This window comes from Podarcis raffonei, chromosome 1 (genome assembly GCF_027172205.1).
Source record: "Podarcis raffonei isolate rPodRaf1 chromosome 1, rPodRaf1.pri, whole genome shotgun sequence".
Classification (NCBI taxonomy): domain Eukaryota; kingdom Metazoa; phylum Chordata; class Lepidosauria; order Squamata; family Lacertidae; genus Podarcis; species Podarcis raffonei.
Window position 1 is genome coordinate 15,611,295 of NC_070602.1, and position 20,314 is coordinate 15,631,608.

The window sequence follows — 20,314 nt, forward strand, 5'->3', positions numbered from 1 at the left end:
ATAACCAAAGCTTAAAGTTATACATTTCTCTACTTGTATCATTCAAGAATTAAGTGGATCCTATTCGCCGCCTTAGCCAACCTAGCAGTTTGAAAGCATGTCAAAGTGCAAGTAGATAAATAGGTACCACTTCGGCGGGAAGGTAAACGGCGTTTCCGTGTGCTGCTCTGGTTCGCCAGAAGCAGCTTAGTCATGCTGGCCACATGACCCAGAAACTGTACGCCGGCTCCCTCGGCCAGTAAAGCGAGATGAACGCCGCAACCCCAGAGTCAGTCATGACTGGACCTAATGGTCAGGGGTCCCTTTACCTTTTTACACGCCATACATTTAAAGAACATGGCTTTCTCCCAAAAGAATCCTGAGAATTGTAGCTTATTCGGGGAGCTGGAGCTTGTAACTTCTGTGAGGGGTAAACTATAATTCCCGGGACTCTTTTGGGAAGGTCCTAGAATCCTAGAACTACAGAGCTGGAAGGGACCCCGAGAGTCATCTAGTCCACCCCCCTGCAATGCAGCCATCTTTGGGTGGGCTCGAACCAACAACCTTCTGGTTAATAGCCAGACGCACTGACCCATCGCACCACAGCCTTGGGGTGGTGTTTTTTAAATGCTCCATCCACACACGCCGTACATTTAGATAGATCTAGGAAATGGGTACATAGGGAAGTAGAGAGGCATCCATATACATACTATGATATTTTCAACCGGCCAGAAGAGATACAGAAAAGCATGCATTAATTTTCTCTCTCATCTGCTACCCTTTAGGTTCAAAACTAAACGGAAACATGTGTAATTAAAACAATCACATATCCACATCCACTTCTAGTCTCTCCTTCATTTGTCAATTTCTGGTGTCAGTTTTAGACTGGGCAGGAACCAGCTTTACGATTTCTCGTGTTTATATCCCAGAGCATATATCCTACACATTTTATCCTCACAACGACCCAGGCAGGTACATGAAGCTGAGGATAAGCGATTGGCTGAAGGTCACCCAGTGAGTTTCATGGCTCAGTGGGGATTTGAACCCTGAACTCTCCCTAGCCCAATAGCACGACACCACACTGGCTTCCTAGAGTACTTCTGCTGTGGGGCAGCTATATAAATTAGGTAGGTAAATAAATTTGGGGAAAGCAAAACGTATTTTCCTTGAAGCTTGCATTCATTTCATTGTGAATTGTTTTTATTTGGGGTTTTAATCTGTTGTAAACTGCATTGAGATTTTTTCTTTAAAACATAAAGCAGTATAGAATTATTATTATTATTATTATTATTATTATTATTATTAAGCAAAAAAACATCCTAGACATTCTGTTGTGGCAACCATAACCTAGATTTAAGGCACCACTGAGCTTATACATCTAAGTTTCTAACTCTCCTTCACAATTTATGGCCACACACATTCTTCTGAACACCTGAAGAGGTCTTCTGCTTAGCTCCTATCTGTGCATTTTCCTGCTATTTTCCTGCTTCTGAACCATCTTAAGAGTTGGTAGAGAAGCTGTGCCAGTGAATGTTCTTCTTGGCAATTTAGAAACAAAGGCAAAGCTCACCTGCCTAGGCAGGCATCTAGTGGGTTTATGTTTCATGACGTCACTTACTGGTCTTGTGTGTTTTGCTGTGTGTCCTTTTGTATTGTGGATTTTTTTCTGAGGTATTAGCCTTTGTTGTTTGTTTGGTATATTCATTTTGAACAAGATTTTAATGTTTCCAGCCAGCCTGACCTTTTACGGAGAGGCAAGATATTAAATGTGCTTGTTTATACATAAATACACCCAAGAATGGCAGATAAGGATCATGTCAAATGCATCTACATGGGTATGGTTTTCTCCTTGCCTGCTTGCCCACCCACCCACCTTATTTTGGTTAGAAAGAGGAGTACAACATCCCCACAGTGGTTTTAAAAAATTAAGATGTGTAGGCTAAGAAATGGAAACGATAACAAAATCCAATGTACTGGGAATGATTAGTAAAATATCTGCTTATTCCAGACATCAAAAAATTAACTGCATTGGTCCAAAGGGGAGAAGGAAGACTGCAGTACAACAGTCTAGCTTACAGATTACCATATTTTTCTCTATAAGACTCACTTTTTCCCTCCTAAAAAGTAAGGGGAAATGTTGTGTGCGTCTTATGGAGAAAATGCAGGCTGCGCAGCTATCACAGAAGCCAGAACATCAAGAGGGATTGCTGCTTTCACTGCGCAGCGATCCCTCTTGCTGTTCTGGCTTCTGAGATTCAGAATATTTTTTTCCTTGTTTTCCTCCTCCAAAAACTAGGTGTGTCTTGTGGTCTGGTGCATCTTATAGAGCGAAAAATACAGTAATTTGTTTCATTAACAACTGGAATGCAAGTGACGGAAATGCAGAGTGTTGGGCTAGGATCTGGGACACCAAATTTCACCTACCTCACAGGGCTGTTTTGAGGATTAAATGAAGAGACTTATGTAAACCACCTTGAGCTCCTTGGAGGAAAGGTGGGGTATAAATGCAATCGATCAATCAATCAACCAATCAATAATACTGGAAATGAATCTTCCCTTTAGAAAAAGTCATCATTTGGTTAATAGGACACTATAATTTTTTGAATTGTTTTCAGTACCTGCTCCATGTTGTAGCCGTGCTTTTCTTTTGCAATAGCGATGTATTCATCCACTGGGGAGAATTGGGGAGAAAGAGAGAGGGAGGGAGAAAGAGAATTAGATATTGAGCAACAAAAGCTTCGGAAAAGCACAATATTCCCCTCCGTGAAGAAAAGGCGATGCATACTTCTGATCCTCTGAACGCAAGCCAGAAAATAAGTTATCAAAACTGCCTATCTATTATTATGACTTATCACTTATAAAGCACCTACAGTTTGCTGAGCACCACACAGGGATTAAAAACAACAAGAGAGTGCCTGCCCACAGGTTTACAATTGGAAAGGCTCAGAAAAACAACAAAATGGGCTGGGGAGGGAAAACTGGATGGGAAGATAAATTACTGAAGTTGCTTAAGCCCCATTTACAGGCTACTTTTTGCATGCAGGGCACTCGCCCTTCTATGCTGCAGCGAGGCCACGCTCCTTGCCCCAATGCCACTGTCAGGAGCTCAGCGTACACTCGAGTAGGACCCTGGCAGAGACACATGCCCGACTGGCATGTTCTCTCCCTCTTGGTCAATCGTTCAGGAGCTTCACAAGCTTTCTTCAGCCCAAAAATCACAGCGACTGATGCCAACCAGCACCGGCACAGTTAGGGATCCGCAGAGTCTTCGCAGCATACATGTGACAGACCTCAGCAACTGAGCATTTTGGCTAATCTACTTTATTTACATATAAACACACACGGAGCACTGCACCATGGCTCCCTCTCTCTCAAGCATCAGATAGCAAAGAGAAAAAGAACAAAGGACAACAGTCCCACTTCATGGAACACAGTAACACAAACATCCTGTCTTCGTCACTTCCCACTGTGGAGTCAAAACATATACCTTCATGTGATAGACAACAATCCCATGACTGCAATCATGGAGCAGGAATTCTAACAGCAACATCAGCGCTAGACCCACCAGCTGAACACGGCCCTCTGCAATGGAACCCCCGTGTACAAGCAGCTTCTCACACGACGGAGACCCCCAATTCCTTGGAGTTCCTGTTCTCCCTGAGCCCCTACATGTGAGCTGTGGTTTTCAGGAAACTGCATTGCCAGGGAATGGAGCAAGCATTTCCCCATTCTGGCTTGAAAGCATGGGTGTCCTCTGCCAGCGGCAGAGCATATGCCCACGCTGCCTGGGGCAAGCGAGGGGGCATGCCAGTGAGGGGGCAGGGCACAGAGGGCGCCCTCCGTGTGCCACAGTTCAGGGTTAGGAGAGGGGTGGGGAAGCTGCTCTCCACCTGACCCAGTGGTGGAGGTGGAGCTGTTGTGGCCGGGCGCATCTCACCATGGCCAATGTGGTGGGAAAGCTGCTGCTACCAGGCACGAGGTGTGCCACGGCTGAGGAGGGTGGGCAGCAGCGCTGCCACCCACTCACCTGCTCTCCCCCCCCCATTAAACCTGCCCCGGGGGGGATGGAGCTATACCAGGCACAAGCACCGCAGTCAGGGCTCTGGCACGGAGCCAGGCTCCGAAGGAGGAGCCTGCTGTGTGCACCCCCTCTCAAAATTGCGCCTGGAGCCACGCCCCCCCCATGCTACACCTCTGCCCTCTGCACAAATGAATCTCGGCTGAACCCAGCAGGGACAAAGCTCTCTTCTCTTCCATTACTTCAATCCCAGGGAGACCAGCAGTGTTTTCTGTCTGACAGGGAATGAGCTCCCTGTTGCTGGACAGTCGAGGTTTTCCCTATGACATTACTTTCTTTCCTGGGAGGCAAACCTCCCTGGGCCTTGGGATATTGCATCCTGAACGCATCACACACCAGAGCCCACGCGGTGAGCTCTGCGGAAACATGAATGTGCATAAGAAATGTCAAGTATTTCACCGTCAGGAACATGGCATGGCTGACCAGTCTCGTTTTCTTCTTATCAGTGGGCGTCTCTCTGCACACAGACCTGCAGAAGCTGCCCTTCCTATGCTAAATCGACATTGTTGAGCGCTGCCTTTCTGTGACATGGTTCCCGAAGCAGCTAGAAAACCCTTTGATGTTTTGGGGAGAGGGTCACTGGATAGGGAGGGCTAATGAGGTCACCAGAGGCAAGGCCAGTTTGCTATGGCTTCCTCCTGGATTCACTCCCTTCCAAAGATAACAGTGGACAGCTCAGCAGAAACTCTCAAAGGGACAACACTACGTAGGTGGTGCCAATTATGCATTACAGCAGCAATGTGGGAATGAAACAGTTCCCATGCGGCTGCTTTAATTTACAACCACAGAAGGAAACGGCGCTTGCATTTTCTTGCACCATTTTATACCATCCTCTGCCCGCCCACTTCCCACAGGGAACGATCCCAACAACATTTTACATGTTGGTGTTGGTTTACTATGGTTTTTTTAAAAACAACAACAACGTGGTTTAATGTTGCCTGTGAAGCCTGTCAGGATGATCTGTGTATTCTGAAAGGTGGGTTATATGTAATTGTAAGGTTAAGTATCATAAGATGTCGAAAAGCACTTTACAATAAAAATAAAACTGACCGTTGCAAAAAGCAACAAAGAACAACAGATAAAATAAAAAAGCTAGTAGCGTTTATACATACATACACATTTTTAAATGTGTCAACTCTCTTGGCTTATTAGGGCAACCGAGGAATTTTATCTGGAGGGTCAAGCAAAAACAGAATTTTTTAACACTTTGAAAGAAAGGGCTTCTTTCTGGAAGGCTCCCCAAGAACCAACAAGCCAGACTTCCCCAGGGAGAGAGTTCCAAACCCCAAGTGCAGGCAAAAGTGCTAGAACCTGGCACACCCTGCTGGCCATTGACTTGGCGGTATTGCTGCGGCCAGCAGAGCAAGATGCCATCTGAACGAAGCTTAGGCGACGTACTGTAGAGATCAGGTTGCAGAATTGCTATAATGCATTGCGGATCAGGTTGCGGAATTTCCGGCTTTTCTAAAACGAACAGCAGAGATAGAGAGAAGCTGCCCTCCATCTCTCATAACACTAGAATTCGTGGACATCCAACAGGACAGGTAAAAGAAAGCATTTGTTTACGCGTCGCGTAGTTAAAATGATGAGATTCATTCCCACAAGAGGCGGTGATGGCCGCCAACTTGGGGGCTTTGCAAGAGGGTTAGACAAATTCATGCTATCAATGTCTACTGCCTTGATTTTCTACCTCCTCTGTGAATTCCGGTTCCTGGAAACCGTAGAAGGGGAGAGGACTATTGCGTTTGGATCCTGCATGTGGGATCCTCAGAGGGATCTGGTTGATCACAGGATGTCTGGTGAGACAGGCCACTGGCCTCATCCAGCCAGGGTTCTTCTTAAATGTAAAGGGACCCCTGACCATTAGGTCCAATCGTGACCGACTCTGGGGTTGCGGCGCTCATCTCACTTTATTGGCCAAGGGAGCCGGCGTACAGCTTCCGGGTCATGTGGCCAGCATGACTAAGCCGCTTCTGGTGAATCAGAACAGCGCACGGAAACGCCATTTACCTTCCCGCCGGAGCGGTACCTATTTATCTACTTGCACTTTGATGTGCTTTCGAACTGCTAGGTTGGCAGGAGCAGGGACTGAGCAACGGGAACTCACCCTGTCATGGGGATTCGAACCGCTGACCTTCTGATTGGCAAGTCCTAGGCTCTGTGGTTTAACCCACAGCGCCACCCGCATAAGGGTTCTTCTTATGCCACACATTAACCACCCCCGGGTTTAAATGCCTTTTCCCTCTATTCCATTCATTTCTCTGCACCTCTCTGCTCCAGAAACTCAGTCCTTAAAGGCTCCAATATGTATAAGGCAGGTTTCCATCATTAGCCACCCTTCTCTTGAGTACAGCACAGCTGCCATTAACTGGCTTTTAGCATGAAGCGAAGTCCACCTTCCAGATAACATTTTAACCCTCCCCCCCCCCACACTCCCCGGAAGATCAATAAAAAGCAGGACAGATAAAAAGTTCTCTCTTACAAATTAGCCTCTTAACGTCCTAATGTCTGCGGCAATTAAAGTCAGGGTTTTTACTGTCCATTTAAAGCTGCGCCCCACCAACCATATAGTTGGCAGGGTGCAGATTCCATCCTAAGCCTCTGCGGGAATCACTCTCCTCCCGCAGAGGTTTGGGAGGCAAGCTGCACACCCGCCAGCCATACGGTTGGCGGGGCGTAGCTGGCGGGCATGCAGGGAAAGGGGAGGCCGGCGGAAAAGCCGCGCAGTTTCCCCACTCGCTGGGGCGCCCCTGAGAGGCCAGCGCCCTGGAGTGACGCACCACTAAGCCCTATGGGAAAGACGGCTCTGCTCAGAGCAGACACGTCAACACAGCGGTCGCATGGAAGCCACCCCTTTTGACGGCAGGTGCAACCTAGGACCCTCATACCTCCAGGACCGCCTCTCCTGGTATGCCCCACAGAGGACCTTACAGTCTTCAAACAAAAACATCTTGGAGGTCCCGGGCCTCAGGGAGGTTAGGTTGGCCTCCTGGGCCCAGGCTGCACAGAAAAGGCATTATGGTTCCTGAAATTCCTTCCGGTTGTGCAGATAAAATATATCTGATAGAATTCTACAGGACGTGTTGCTAGTGTGTGAAAACAGCTTAGATCCAATGATCCCCAGACATGCACCTCCAGATGGTGGAGATGTCAGGAGCCATCCTGGTGCCTAAGCATCTTCACTTGGTCACAGTAAATGGATGGTCTTGGGCCAATCACCAATGCTCAGTCTCTCAGGGTTTTAATGAGGATAATAGAGTGGCTGAGGAAACCCAGCCAGATGGGACCGGTATAAATAATATATGATGGTGATGTTGTTGTTGATGATGATGATGAGGGGAACAATGCATGCCACAAGTACCTCACCTTGAGCTCCTTGGAGGAAAGTTGGGACAATAATGCAATAATAAACCAAATAATTTATTAGAATATTTTTTGTGGGGTCTGCGCATAGAAGACGCTTGGCTTTCTTGTTTCTGATTTTGTTTGGTTGGGTCCGAATAAAGAATAACCCAGCTTCTCGTTGTCTTCCTAATTCACACTTGGGGAGCTACTTTGCCATGTCCTCCAGGAACAAGAGAGAGTGCTAGCCTCAGATATCAATCAAGAAACTGAAGAACTTAATGTAGCCTGAATGGGGCACGAGAGTTGCCTGAGAATGTTCAGTGGGCATGGAATGCTAACTGACCACTGGAGGGGGAGAAGAGAAGCTATGCGGGGATTGGAGTGACTTGAACCCAGAACAGAAGCGCTCCACACTGGCAATGTTTTGTTATAGGGTCCCCCATATATTTTTATGAACATCCCTTTGTTATTTCCCTAATTCATCAGATTTTCTGGGGTAGCACTGGCATAGGCGTTACTGGCTTTATTCGCTAACTCATTTGTTTATATATTGCTTCCCATTACCATAAAAGGTAAAGGTAAAGGTACCCCTGCCTGTACGGGCCAGTCTTGACAGACTCTGGGGTTCTGCGCCCATCTCACTCAAGAGGCCGGGGGCCAGCGCTGTCCGCAGACACTTCCGGGTCACGTGGCCAGCGTGACATCGCTGCTCTGGCGAGCCAGAGCCGCACACGGAAACGCCGTTTACCTTCCCGCTGGTAAGCGGTCCCTATTTATCTACTTGCACCCGGGGGTGCTTTCGAACTGCTAGGTTGGCAGGAGCAGGGACCAAGCAACGGGAGCGCACCCCGCCGCAGGGATTCGAACCGCCGACCTTTCGATCGGCAAGCCCTAGGCGCTGAGGCTTTTACCCACAGCGCCACCCGCGTCCCTTTTTTCCCATTGCCATACATTTATGCAATTCATGTACATCTCTCCTGCAACATTCCTTCACTCTTTTCGTTGCCTTGCCTTGCCTGAAGACAGGTACAAGTTCTAGTTATCTCACAATCCTAGCCAGCACTGATACCAAATAAGAACACTTAAGGGACAGAGAACAGGCAACTTCTTTACGACCCGTTTTTATGGTATTTATATATCACTCCTCCAAAGATCAAGCCAGCTTGTAACACACACACAAACAAATAAAACACAAAATAAAACAAACCACCGGCAATATATAATACAACAGCAGCAGTACTAGTCTTCAACAGCTAGTCTGGAAATATTAGAGCTGCCTTAAAAAGTCGGATTGCCTGGGCATATGGCCTACGACTGTCTACACCAGTATTTCTCAAAATGGGGTCTCCAGAGGTTTTGGGACTACAACTCCCATCAACCCTTGCTAGCAAGACCAATGCTCAGGGAGGATGGGAACTGTAGTCCGAAAACAGTTGGAGTTTGGGAAACAAAGGTCTACACAAACCTCCTCCAGTATGGTGACCGCCAGATGATGTTGAACTCCAACTGACATCAGCTCCAGCCTCCATGGCCAGTGATCAGGGATGGTTGGAGTCCAAGAACATCTCTAACATCGGGTTAGAGAAGGATGGTCTACATACTCATTGTCAGCAGCAACCCAGGGTCTCAAAGCTGTTCATTCCATGAGGATTCCGCTCAACACTCTTTCTCACGGTGTTCTGGAAGCAAGCATCAGTTATGTTTTGTTCTGAGTTGTTTTTATTTATTTGTTTGTTTTTGTAATTAGTTGCCATCGTGCTAAATATTTTTGTCATATAATCATAGACTTGTATCATCGGAAGAGATCTGAGGGTCATCTAGTCCAACCCCCGGCAATGCAGGAATCTCTACTTAAGCATCCATGAGAGGTTGGTCATCCAACCTCTGCTTAAAAACCTCTAAGAGGGGGTGCTTTCTACTGTGGAACAGCTCGTACTGTCAGAAAGTTATTCCTGAAATTTAGTTGGAATCTCCTTTCTTGTAACTCGAATCAATTGTGATTTTAATTTTGGTAAGAGATGTCTAATCTGAGATACTAAGATGGTTCTCCGAGAGGCAGCTGAAAAGCTGTTTAGAAACCTTGGGAGTAAATAATGTAAAATGCAGGTGGGATTTCGTGCCAAGTCAACCCTAACCAATCTTAAGCACAAGCTTTAGTGAACTGTGCATAAACAAGGTGAGCTCTTCTTGTTGAAAGAGGACCTAAAATCTTTTAGGTCACCAGAATGAGGGTTAGTCTACGCATGCAGCGTGTGAACTGGGAGAGTCCTGAGCTGCTAGAACAGACTACCAGTTCTTGCTGTAGGTGTTCTTCTGGGTGTTCCTCAAAATCTATAGGAAAGTTTTCTAGGCCACCTGCTCTAGATAGACCAACTTCCTTCCTCAAACTGATGCTCTACAGACTACAGTGGACTACAGTTTCCATCAGCCCCAACTAGCATGGCAACGGATGATGGGAGTCCTAGTTCATTCTCCTTCTTCTTCAAGACATTCACACCTCACTGGCTCTGCATCTGTCAACCAGGCCTGAGACTCCAGCCAAAGTGACGCTGTGCAGGTCTACCCCTCACTGATAGGCCAGAGCTCATTTATTAGTGTTTTGCTAAGGATGAACATCTTTTTTCACTCTAATCTTTTTAGCTCATTATGTTAATTATGAAAAATGGAAAGCCTAAGTAACCATCAGCAATTGAGATTAATTAAGGAATAATCAGTAATTTCTCATAAACACAAGTCCCCACTAATTTAAAAAGCTATTATATACTGCAAGTGCTAGCGACAGAACTGGTGGCATACAGACCAATATCCAAGACGGAGTTGTGCTAAAACAAAAACTAGAGTAACAGACAACATAAATGCACCCTGCTTTCCCTCTGAGAGCTGGTATCCTCACAGGAATTTCCAAACTATTCCTCTGCAGTGTGGTGGAGAATTGAGGGGTTTTTTGGCCATTGACTTGGTGGGAATGTTGCCCCATAGCAGAAGTACTCTAGGAAGGCAGTGTGGTGCAGTGGTTCGAGTGTAGGACTAGGACCTGGGGGATTAGAATCTCCACTCCACCATGAAGCTCACAGGCTGGCCTTGGGCCAGTCACAGCCTCTTAACCTACCTCACAGGGTTGCTGTAGGGATTAACCAAGAGGAGCTGGGTAAACCATTTACTCCTTGGAGTAAATGCAATAAATAAGCTCTTCTGCTTGCCTTCTTGAGAAAGCTGGAGGGGCCAGCCAGATGGAGATGTCAGTCATCAACCTAGCATCTAGAGATCTCCATGGGGTTGTGTGATGGTTCTAGGGGTTGCTCGTGCGTAAGTTGCCGCCACTCCTGGCTAGGTTACCTGGTTGAACCCTTTCTGTCTGGACAGCCTCAAGTTTCGTGGCTGTCTCAGTCGCTGGCAGAATCCGTCAGTGGGCGTTTCTTTAACCTTTTCCAGCATAAAAGCTCTTTGACGCCAAGTCTCCTCCTACTCTCCCTGCGCAGAAGTCTTCTGCACAGGGGTGGGTGTGGGCAGCGGAGTACCCGTATTCTCTCCGCTGGTCTCCGGCGAGGAGTCCTGGAGCCTCCTCTCCGATTCCCCCATCTGCCCCCCTTCTCCACTGGTGTTACGCTGATTTCCTTCCCCAGCAGATGGGCTGCCTCTCTCCCTACTGGGACCCTCTCCGGCATCCCTCTGGAGCCTTCCCCCCGCCTCTAGCTCCGATGGCAGTTCCCTGACAGGTTGCAAATGGACATTTGACAGTTGCAAAACGTGCCCAGGGAATTTCTATGGTTGCCATATTTCAAAAGGTGAAAATCCAGACACAAAAGTTGTTCAGCCTTTTTTTTGTTTTGCAAAATCTCCAAAAAAATAAATAAAATGAAGTTATTGAGCTACAGTGGTACCTTGGTTTAAGAACAGCTTAGTTTATGAACAACTTGGAATAAGAATGCTGCAAACCCGGAAGTAGGCGTTTTGGTTTGTGAACTTTGCCTTGGAAGCAGAACATGTTTCGCTTCCTGTTGAGTGTGTTCCATTTGTAAATTGAGTCCTCTGCTGTGGGAAAGCACGCCTTGGTTAAAGAACGCTTTGGTTTAAGAACGGACTTCTGGAACAGATTAAGTTCGTAAACCAAGGTACCACTGTATTTTGAAGGAAATTCACCAAAATCTAGACTTCTGACATGGATTGCCATACGTCTAGATTTGCCCAGACATCTCAGTGATTTCTGCCTGGACACTGTTTCCGACTCCTATATGTCTAGGAAATTCTGGATGTATAGCAGCCCTAGAATTTCTAACATTGGGACAAAAGTTTCATAACATGACTGTTGTGCCTTTGCTCCTGCTTAGCGTTATGTGAATGATGCAAACACGCAATGTGTTAATATGGAGCAAACACTGATAGATACATACTTCAAGAATCTCAGGAACAGACCAAAGGAGAAGGCCCATGTCCAAGTGGTAGATTGACTGCTTAGCATGCAGAAGGTGCCAGATTCAATCCTTACCACTTCCAAGTAGGGCTGGTAATCTGCTTGCCTGAAACCCTGGAGTGAGTCAGTGTAGATAATACTCTGTGTGTACATCAACTTCCTATGTTCCTATGACCTAAAATAAGTTAAGATAGGAAAGTGCTTTCACATACACAACACACTCGCTCCTCTCCTTTCGGCTCTGCAAACACGATGCCAGTCCCTTCAATGATTTCATGCATGTGTCAGGTTTTTTCTTTTATTAATGAATCGGTAATGTGTGTGGGTTTAGCTTTCACGCAAGACCTGCAGACTGCCAAGCCAGCTCCCGTCGGCTGATTCAGTTGCATGCTCATTCATAAAAAGCGCATGGCAGCGTGTGTGCAGACACATGAGTCACCCCATACCTAGAAAAGCAAAACGTGGAGAGCGGTTCTGCATTTTAGTGAAGGCATCTGGCGAGGAAATCTTATTTACTCAATTCATGTGTCGCTTGCCACTCATTAGTCGCTTGCCAAGCAAGAAGTCTCCAAGAAACTTAATAATGTAAGAGTAGCATGCAGGATCGTGGGGCGTGGGTGGCGCTGTGGGTTAAACCACAGAGCCTAGGGCTTGTTGATCAGAAGGTCGGCGGTTTGAATCCCCGCAACGGGGTGAGCTCCCGTTGCTCGGTCCCTGCTCCTTCCAACCTAGCAGTTTGAAAGCACATCAGAGTGCAAGTAGATAAATAGGTACCGCTCCGGCGGGAAGGTAAACAGCATTTCCGTGCGCTGCTCTGGTTCACAGAAGCGGCTTAGTCATGTTGGCCACATGACCAGGAAGCTGTACGCCAACTCCCTCGGCCAATAAAGCGAGATGAGCGCTGCAACCCCAGAGTCGGTCATGACTGGACCTAACGGTCAGGGGTCCCTTTACCTTTACCTAGCATGCAGGATCAGGCCAGTAGTCCATCTAAGTCCAGCATCCTGCTCTCACAGTGGCCAACCAGATGGCTCTGGGAAGCCTGACAGTGGGACCTGAGAACAGCCCTCTCCCCGCCGCCACCCTCAACCCCCAACCCATGGCTTCCAGCAACTGCTCTTCAGAAGCACACAACCTCCGACTTACAAAAATTTAAGTGCATTGAGAATAACATAAAATAAAAAGAACAGCGCATCACAATAAAAGCCATACAATAACCCATAAAACGGACACAGTAAACGCTAGGCATGCTTTATGGAACAGGGGGCAGAGAGGCATATCCAGATCTATTAATTACTAGCCAGCCACATGTGCTTCCTTCAACTACGGAGAGCCCAAATCTATGAAGAAATCGGGGTGGGGGGGTCATCAATGCCATCTCTCAACCTGCCCCACCCACTGTGGATCTCTGAATCTTGCTTTCCCATCAGCCATAGCTGCTGCTGCTGCAGAAAGAAGAGGGAGACTACCTTCCCACATTATCCTACTAAGGAGCCGGGGGAAAGAGAGATCCATAGGGAGCCGAGCGCAAAAAAAGAGAACAAGAAACCCCAAAAGTTAGGTGGCCGCGGCAGGCTTAATTCACCATTACGTGACAAGGTACTGCAAAAGGAGGCTCTGCAACACCTTGCCTGTTACGTGCCAAAATGCACTGAGAGAACAGGGTTGAGTTGAGGACACGGCAGCGGTTTCAACAGCACCCCCGTATTTAGTATGCTCGGTGCAGGTTCTAGCATTGATCAAACAATGAGAGGCTAAGACAGGGCAAGATTCCTCCGTCCTCGTCCTCCCCCACCTTCCAAAACCCATTATCATACAGAAGAGCCGGTGCAGATTGCTTGCATACAAATCTGAAGCATCTTCCGAGCTCCAGAACATGGTGACAGCCTAAAACAAACACCGGGAGCTGCGCTTTAGCTCTCCTTTTAAAAAGGAAAGGAAGAAAAGAAGGACATCTGCGGTTAGCAGGTGGCTTTTTTGCTCGCGGTTCATCGGCAAAGCAACTCTGCCATCTTGTGGTGCATATGCGCATCCTTGGTCGTAAAGGCGCAGTGTGAGGGAAGAGGCCGAAAGCAAGCCTGTTTAAACAAGGCAAGGAAGGCCTCTGCAACGTGTGTTTCTGTTTTTTTTAATTATTATTATTACAGATTTTCTTGATTTACAGAAGTGTATGCAATGTCTCTCTCTCGTATTTCCCCCCCCCCCATGTAACATTTTTACTTGTGAGCTCCCAAGATGAATGCAACTCCCCTGTTTGCTAAGCCCCATGTGGGTTTGCAAAAACAGTGCCTTTTAATGACCCTCTGATGAGGTGCTAAAACTATTGCTAATGGGCTGGATTTGGCTTGCAAGTCTGTGATAATCTGACTATTTGGGGACAGAGCCAATTTGCCCCAGTTAGTGCATTTGCTACTTCTAACTAAAGTTTAATGACTAAAGTTGTCAGGGCAGGTGGCATTGTATTTTCCAAAAAACCACCAAAAACCACCCTTAAGAGACCAAGATTGTAGTCCATCTTAGTTGCACAACTTTACCTTTACACCTGAACTGAGAATGGGTTTATACAGTCATACCTCAGGATGAATACGCTTCGGGTTAGGCAAATTCGGGTTGCGCTCCGCGGCGACCCGGAAGTAACGGAGCGCATTACTTCCGGGTTTTGCAGCGCACGCATGCACAGACCGTCAAAATGACATCACGCACATGCACAGAAGCGCCGAAACGTGACCTGCGGACACGGGTTACGTTCGCTTCGGGATGCGAACGGGGCTCCGGAACGGATCCTGTTTGCATCCCGAGGTACCACTGTATACTCAAATTCAGGAAATGCTTTTGCAGCTTCTCAGTCCATTCATTACATGAACTATTAAGCATTATAATATACAATCAAAACATCTTAATTAAAAATCTGTATCAGCCACAATTGCTACCCATGTGAATCAATTCAGTTCAATCAATAATTGTTTGTTTTTTGAAAAATACAAAATAAAAACACACAGAGAGTTTTCTCAGCAAATACTACCACCCTCCAAATAACATAAAAAAAACTGAGTACCCATTTAACAGCAATACATGATATTTTCTATATAATTATTTACTGGGGGTACTCAAAGGTACGCAGTACCAATAACCCCCCCCCAATGTTGAAGTGTGGCAATTACTGTAACAACTTATTGGTGAGTACTGGCACCTTTACTATTTACAGTGGTACCTCGGGTTACATACACTTCAGGTTACATACGCTTCAGGTTACATACTCCGCTAACCCAGAAATAGTGCTTCAGGTTAAGAACTTTGCTTCAGGATGAGAACAGAAATCGTGCTCCGGCTGCAGCAGGAGGCCCCATTAGCTAAAGTGGTGCTTCAGGTTAAGAACAGTTTCAGGTTAAGCACGGGCCTCTTGAACGAATTAAGTACTTAACCTGAGGTACCACTGTATTTATTTTTATAATCATTGGTTGCATACAAATACAGAGACAAAATACGCAACAAAAGTTGAAGGATGAAAGATTGTAAACAATCCAGAAAACAATTAAGTGCAAGAACACCTTTTATAAGTGTGTTATCATTTAAATGCTGGGAGAAGGCTTTGAAGAAACAGATTCAATGGAAAGAAGGGAACAGATTGTTTATTGCTTGGCTGATATTTTCCTAGACAACTTGCTTCCCCCCTCCCTTTTAGTAGAAAGAATGCAACAAGTCGGTTAATGCAGGCACCGTTTTAATTAAGATTACTGAACAGATCTTGCTGTTTGAATTCCTACTGCATAAATGTTCCTCAAGGAGCAAATGAAAAATGGGTGTTCATTTACAGAATTAAGGATGCACACAGTCCAGCATGGCCAATGAGCATGAATGATGGAAACCGGAAGATGCTACAGGGGCTCCCGTGAACTAATATCTTGAGTACTCAAATGAGAATCTGCACTGCTTCAGTACTGGGTTAAACAGACCAGTGGTCTAACTCAGTATCCCATGGATCCAAAACTCTCTCTACCATGACTCAATACTCCAGAAATTCACGTACCATAAACATTTACCATCGTATATACTATATACCCCAGACTTTCTCAGCCTGTGGCTCCTCTAGAAAATAATAATAATAAATAATAAATTTTTATTTATACCCCGCCCTTCCTGGTTCAGAAAACCGGGCTCAGGGTGGCTAACAACAAATTTAAAACGCTTAATTGTAATACAACATGGAAGCAGCATAAAATACACTATAAAAACATGAATAACAATAAAATTCAAAGTTCAAAAATCAATTTGGGGGAAATCCATCCAATAAGCATTAGACAGTCACCAGGGCTAGCTGGCTGAATTAGTCCTACTTGGGCCAGCGAGGCGGCCAGGGGAGAATTAGCTGTTGGGTCTCAGAGCGGGTAATCTTCATAAAAGGGGAGGGGGAGGGAAGAGAAGGGAAATAAAAGATCAGGCTGAATTCAAATTAAAGGCCAGGCCCGAAGGAAGGAGGGTAAATCCTGAAGGGCTCTAGTCTCATGGACTACAACTCCCAGCATCCACAGCCAGTGTGGCCAATGGCCAGGGATGATGGGCATTGTAGTCCAACGTCGACTGAAGGTTGTTGGGTAGAGGGAGGCTGTTAATACACAATTTTATACAAGTTCAAGGAATGCTGCTCCCCCCTTTTTTTAACTTTCTTTGAATGTTTGGTATTGATGTCATACATCTTGTTTACTTATGCGCACATTTTAGAATATTGATCCTCATCAACAACAAGCCATGTTCACACAGGTGCGACCAGAAAAAAGGTAGCAAAGCAAAAGAAAGAGAAGATAAGAATTTCAAAAAAAAAAAAACACACACACACCAAGTTAAATGTTAAAAATGCTGTTGGGCCCCCACTTCATAACACCGATAAAATTGAAAGGTTCTGCACTTAGGCAGGAACAACCAACTGCACAAATATGAGATAGGGGAAGCCTGGCTTATTAGCAGTACATGTGAAAAGGATCAAGGGGTCTTGGTGGACCACAAGCTGAACATGAGTCAACAGTGTGCAGCAGCAGCAAAAGAAAAGAAAAAGCTAACGCTATTCTAAGCTGCATCAACAGAAGTACAGTGTCTAGATCAAGGGAAATAATACAGTGGTACCTCTGGGTGCAAACAGGATCCGTTCCGGAGCCCCATTCGCATCCTGAAGCAAGATGTAAGATGCGACTGTGCGTCTGCACGGGTGTGAGTCGCGTTTCGCCGCTTCCGCTCATGCGCGTGACGTCATTTTGAGCGTCTGTGCATGCGAGAGTGCCGAAACCCGGATGTAAGGCGCTCCGTTACTTCCGGGTCACCGCGGAGCGCAACCCGAAAATATTTAAGCTGAAGCGTATTCATCCTGAGGTATGACTGTAGTACCACAGCTGGAATACTGTGTGCAATTCTGGGCACCACAATTTAAGGATATTGACAAACTGGAATGTGTGCAGAGGAGGGCAACCAAGAGGGTCAAGGGTCTGGAAACCAAGCTTTATGGGGAATGGTTAAAGGAGCTGGGTATGTTTAGTCTGGAAAAGAGGAGACTGAGAGGAGATATGATAGCCGTCTTCAAATATCTTAAGTGCTGCCTCATGGAGGATGGAGCAAGTCTGTATTCTCCTGCTCTGGAGGGCAAGACTCGAACCAATGGCTTCAAATTACAAGAAAGAAGATTCCGACAAAACATCAGGAAGAACCTCCTAAAAGTTAAGAGCTGTTCTGACAGTGAAAATGACTCCCTCAGAATGTGGTGGACTCTCCTTCCTTGGAGGTTTTTAAACAGAGGTTGAATGGCCATCTGTCAGGGATGCTTTAGCTTTGACTCCTGCATTGCAGGGGGTTGGACTAGATGACCCCCGGGGTACCTTCCAACACTATGATTCTAAGAAATCTCAGAGTGAAGAGGCATGACTCAGTGGATCTGCTTTGCATGCAAAAGGATCCCTATGTTCAATTTCTGGCTAAGTAACCAAACAATTAAACCCCTGTGTTGCAAACAATTATCAGTAATATCCCAGGCAACCCGATGACCAAGTACAACAATGCAATATCAATATAAACTCTTTATAGAATCTATACGGAACATTGAACAATATGAAGAACCAAATAAACAGAAATCTTATAAATCTCTAAAGTCACAAAATGTGCACTCTTGATGGATTCTCTTGAAAACATAGAATTTGAGTTGTTGTAAGTTACCGTGTATATATACAGGTCACTGTTTCAACAATTCATTTGCATTTTTGCATCCTTCTGCTGTGCTGAAGAAGAATTCTACAAAACAGTGGGTAGATCTGGAATCGCTGTTCACTACGTCTGTTTGCGGACCTCTTCGGCAGCCTTGGACATCATAAAACAAAGCTTTAGGGCTTGTTTTCATCAGATAAGAATCTGACCCAGAGACTTGCATAGTCTACAAAGACTTTCAGGGACTTATAAGACTTACGTTTATTTGGTTCTATGTTTTCAAGAGAATCCATCAAGAGTGCACATTTTGTGACGTCAGAGATTTATAAGATTTCTGTTTATTTGGTTCTTCATATTGTTCAATTTTTGGGTAAGGCTGGGGAATACCCCGTCTGAAAACCCTGGGCCGCCTTGCTGTCAGTCAGTGCAGACAATACAGAAGCAAATGGACCAATACGCTAACTTGGTGTGAGGCAGCTTCTTATGTACACACAGAATTCTAAGCACAGCATTTCCTCAATTCCATACACAAGGCCTGTGATTAAAACCAAAATATCTTTTACTAATACTGCTCAGATCCACACACACACACACACACACACACACACCAGTCCAGTCCAGTTTTCCCAGTTCCGTTATCAAAAGCTGAATGGGGCCTCTAAGAATAATGCTGTTTTCATCCTTAGGCCTGGCAACTTCTGCCACCCACCCTCTCTCTCTCTCTCTCGCTCTCTCTCTCTCTCTCTCTCGCTCTCTATCTCATGAAAGTTTTACACAGGAGCCCAGCTTCATAAATAGTTCACATTGTGCAAGGCCATTATTCCACTACAGGGCGTAGGTTTTTGCATTGCACTCAGGCACACATGCAAAAGGGTGGATACGCACGGACTTGCCATCAGATTAAGATGCATTAAGAGGGCTACTGATAATGAAGCCTATTGCAAGGGAGAGGGATCACCAGGGAGTCTTACCGCTGAAGCAGCAAAAGTAGAGGCCTATTCAACTTCTTGCTGCCCTCTAGGAGAATGGCAAGCAGGAAAGGAAAGTAATGCCCTTCACAGGCTTCTTTGCTGAAAGTTAAAAGGGGCACAAATGGGGAGGAGGGGGCTGGCAAGGTGCAGCGATTAAATCAACTGTGCTCTCAGTCAGGAAGTCCTCCGCTGAAATCTCCCCTCCTCCTCCTCCATCTTAAACTCACTAGCCGTGGCCTCATCTGTATTATACATTTGAAGCAGCAACATGCCACTTTATAAACAGCCGTGGCTTCTCCCAAAGAATCCTGGGAACTGTAGTTTGTTGAGGGTGCTGGGAGTTTTTAGGAGACCCCCTATTCCCCCTCACAGAGTTCCTTGAAAAAAGGAATTGATTGTGAAACCCCACTGCAAATTTATTGTTAAGACCACTTTGTGAGGGGAATAGCTGGGTCTCCTCACCACTCCCAGCTCCCCTTAACAAACTACAGTTCCCAGGATTCTTTGGGGAAAGGCACAACTGTTTATAAAGCGGTATATTACTGGTTTTAATATGTGCTGCGGATGAGGCCCTAGACAGGCTAGTTTTCTCCAGACCTCAGCCATCCCACTGCAACACAGAAACCGCAATACTGGCCTACCATGCAGGGCTGTTTTGTAAGAAGGGGAAACAGGGGGCTGCCCCTTATGTAAGCTCAGTCTATTTGTTCCACTAACTTGGAACAGTCTCTCAGGCAGAAGCTCTCTCACATCACCTGCCACCCGGATCCTCCTTTTAATAGGACTGAGCCAGGTGCTGTCTCTATTTGTTAAATTATTATTATACTTATATCCCAACTTTTCTCCAAGTAGCTCAAGATGGCACGTACAACTCTCTCCCCCGTTTTATCCTCACAACATTCCTAAGAGTTAGGTTAGGCTGAGAGGCTGTAACTGGCCTAAGGCGTGAGCTTCATGGTTGAGTGGGGGATTTGAACCCAGGTCCTCGTCCAACAATCTAGCAATTACACCACAGTTGTGCTCTATTACGGAGCTGCAGCCATTTCTCGTGTTGGCGGACTCTCTAAAATGCTATTATAAATTATTTTTAAAAAGGCACTTCCTTAGTTTGAAATGAAGCTGCATCAATACTCAGAGACTCCTCACAAAGAGCTCTTTAAGATGCCTTTAAGAGTGCCTTTAAGAGTGGGAAAAGCTTATTAGCACATAGTACAATGTTCATGTACCAGCGCCACATATTCTCTTACACATTAATGCAAGTTTCTGTTTGAAAGGGGGGGGGGAATGCTTTCCCTAAAAGTTCTTTACGCAACACACACACACACACACACACACACACACCCCATC

General features: G+C 45.9%; 1 protein-coding gene and 1 long non-coding RNA gene across 3 annotated transcripts in view; both read right to left on the reverse strand.

The window, feature by feature from the left end:
* Positions 1-20,314, reverse strand: part of RCOR1 (REST corepressor 1) — a 143,071-nt gene that overhangs the window by 51,228 nt on the left and 71,529 nt on the right. For both annotated transcript variants that reach the window (XM_053369382.1, XM_053369304.1), the window contains exon 4: positions 2,598-2,650. In XM_053369382.1, the coding sequence (XP_053225357.1) occupies positions 2,598-2,650 (53 nt within the window). The remainder of the gene's footprint in view (positions 1-2,597; positions 2,651-20,314) is intronic.
* On the reverse strand, positions 12,098-20,026 carry LOC128404122 (uncharacterized). Its single transcript, XR_008328069.1, has 2 exons — positions 18,968-20,026; positions 12,098-12,259 (listed from the first exon to the last, which is right to left on the reverse strand). It is a non-coding gene; the product is annotated as an uncharacterized LOC128404122 (long non-coding RNA).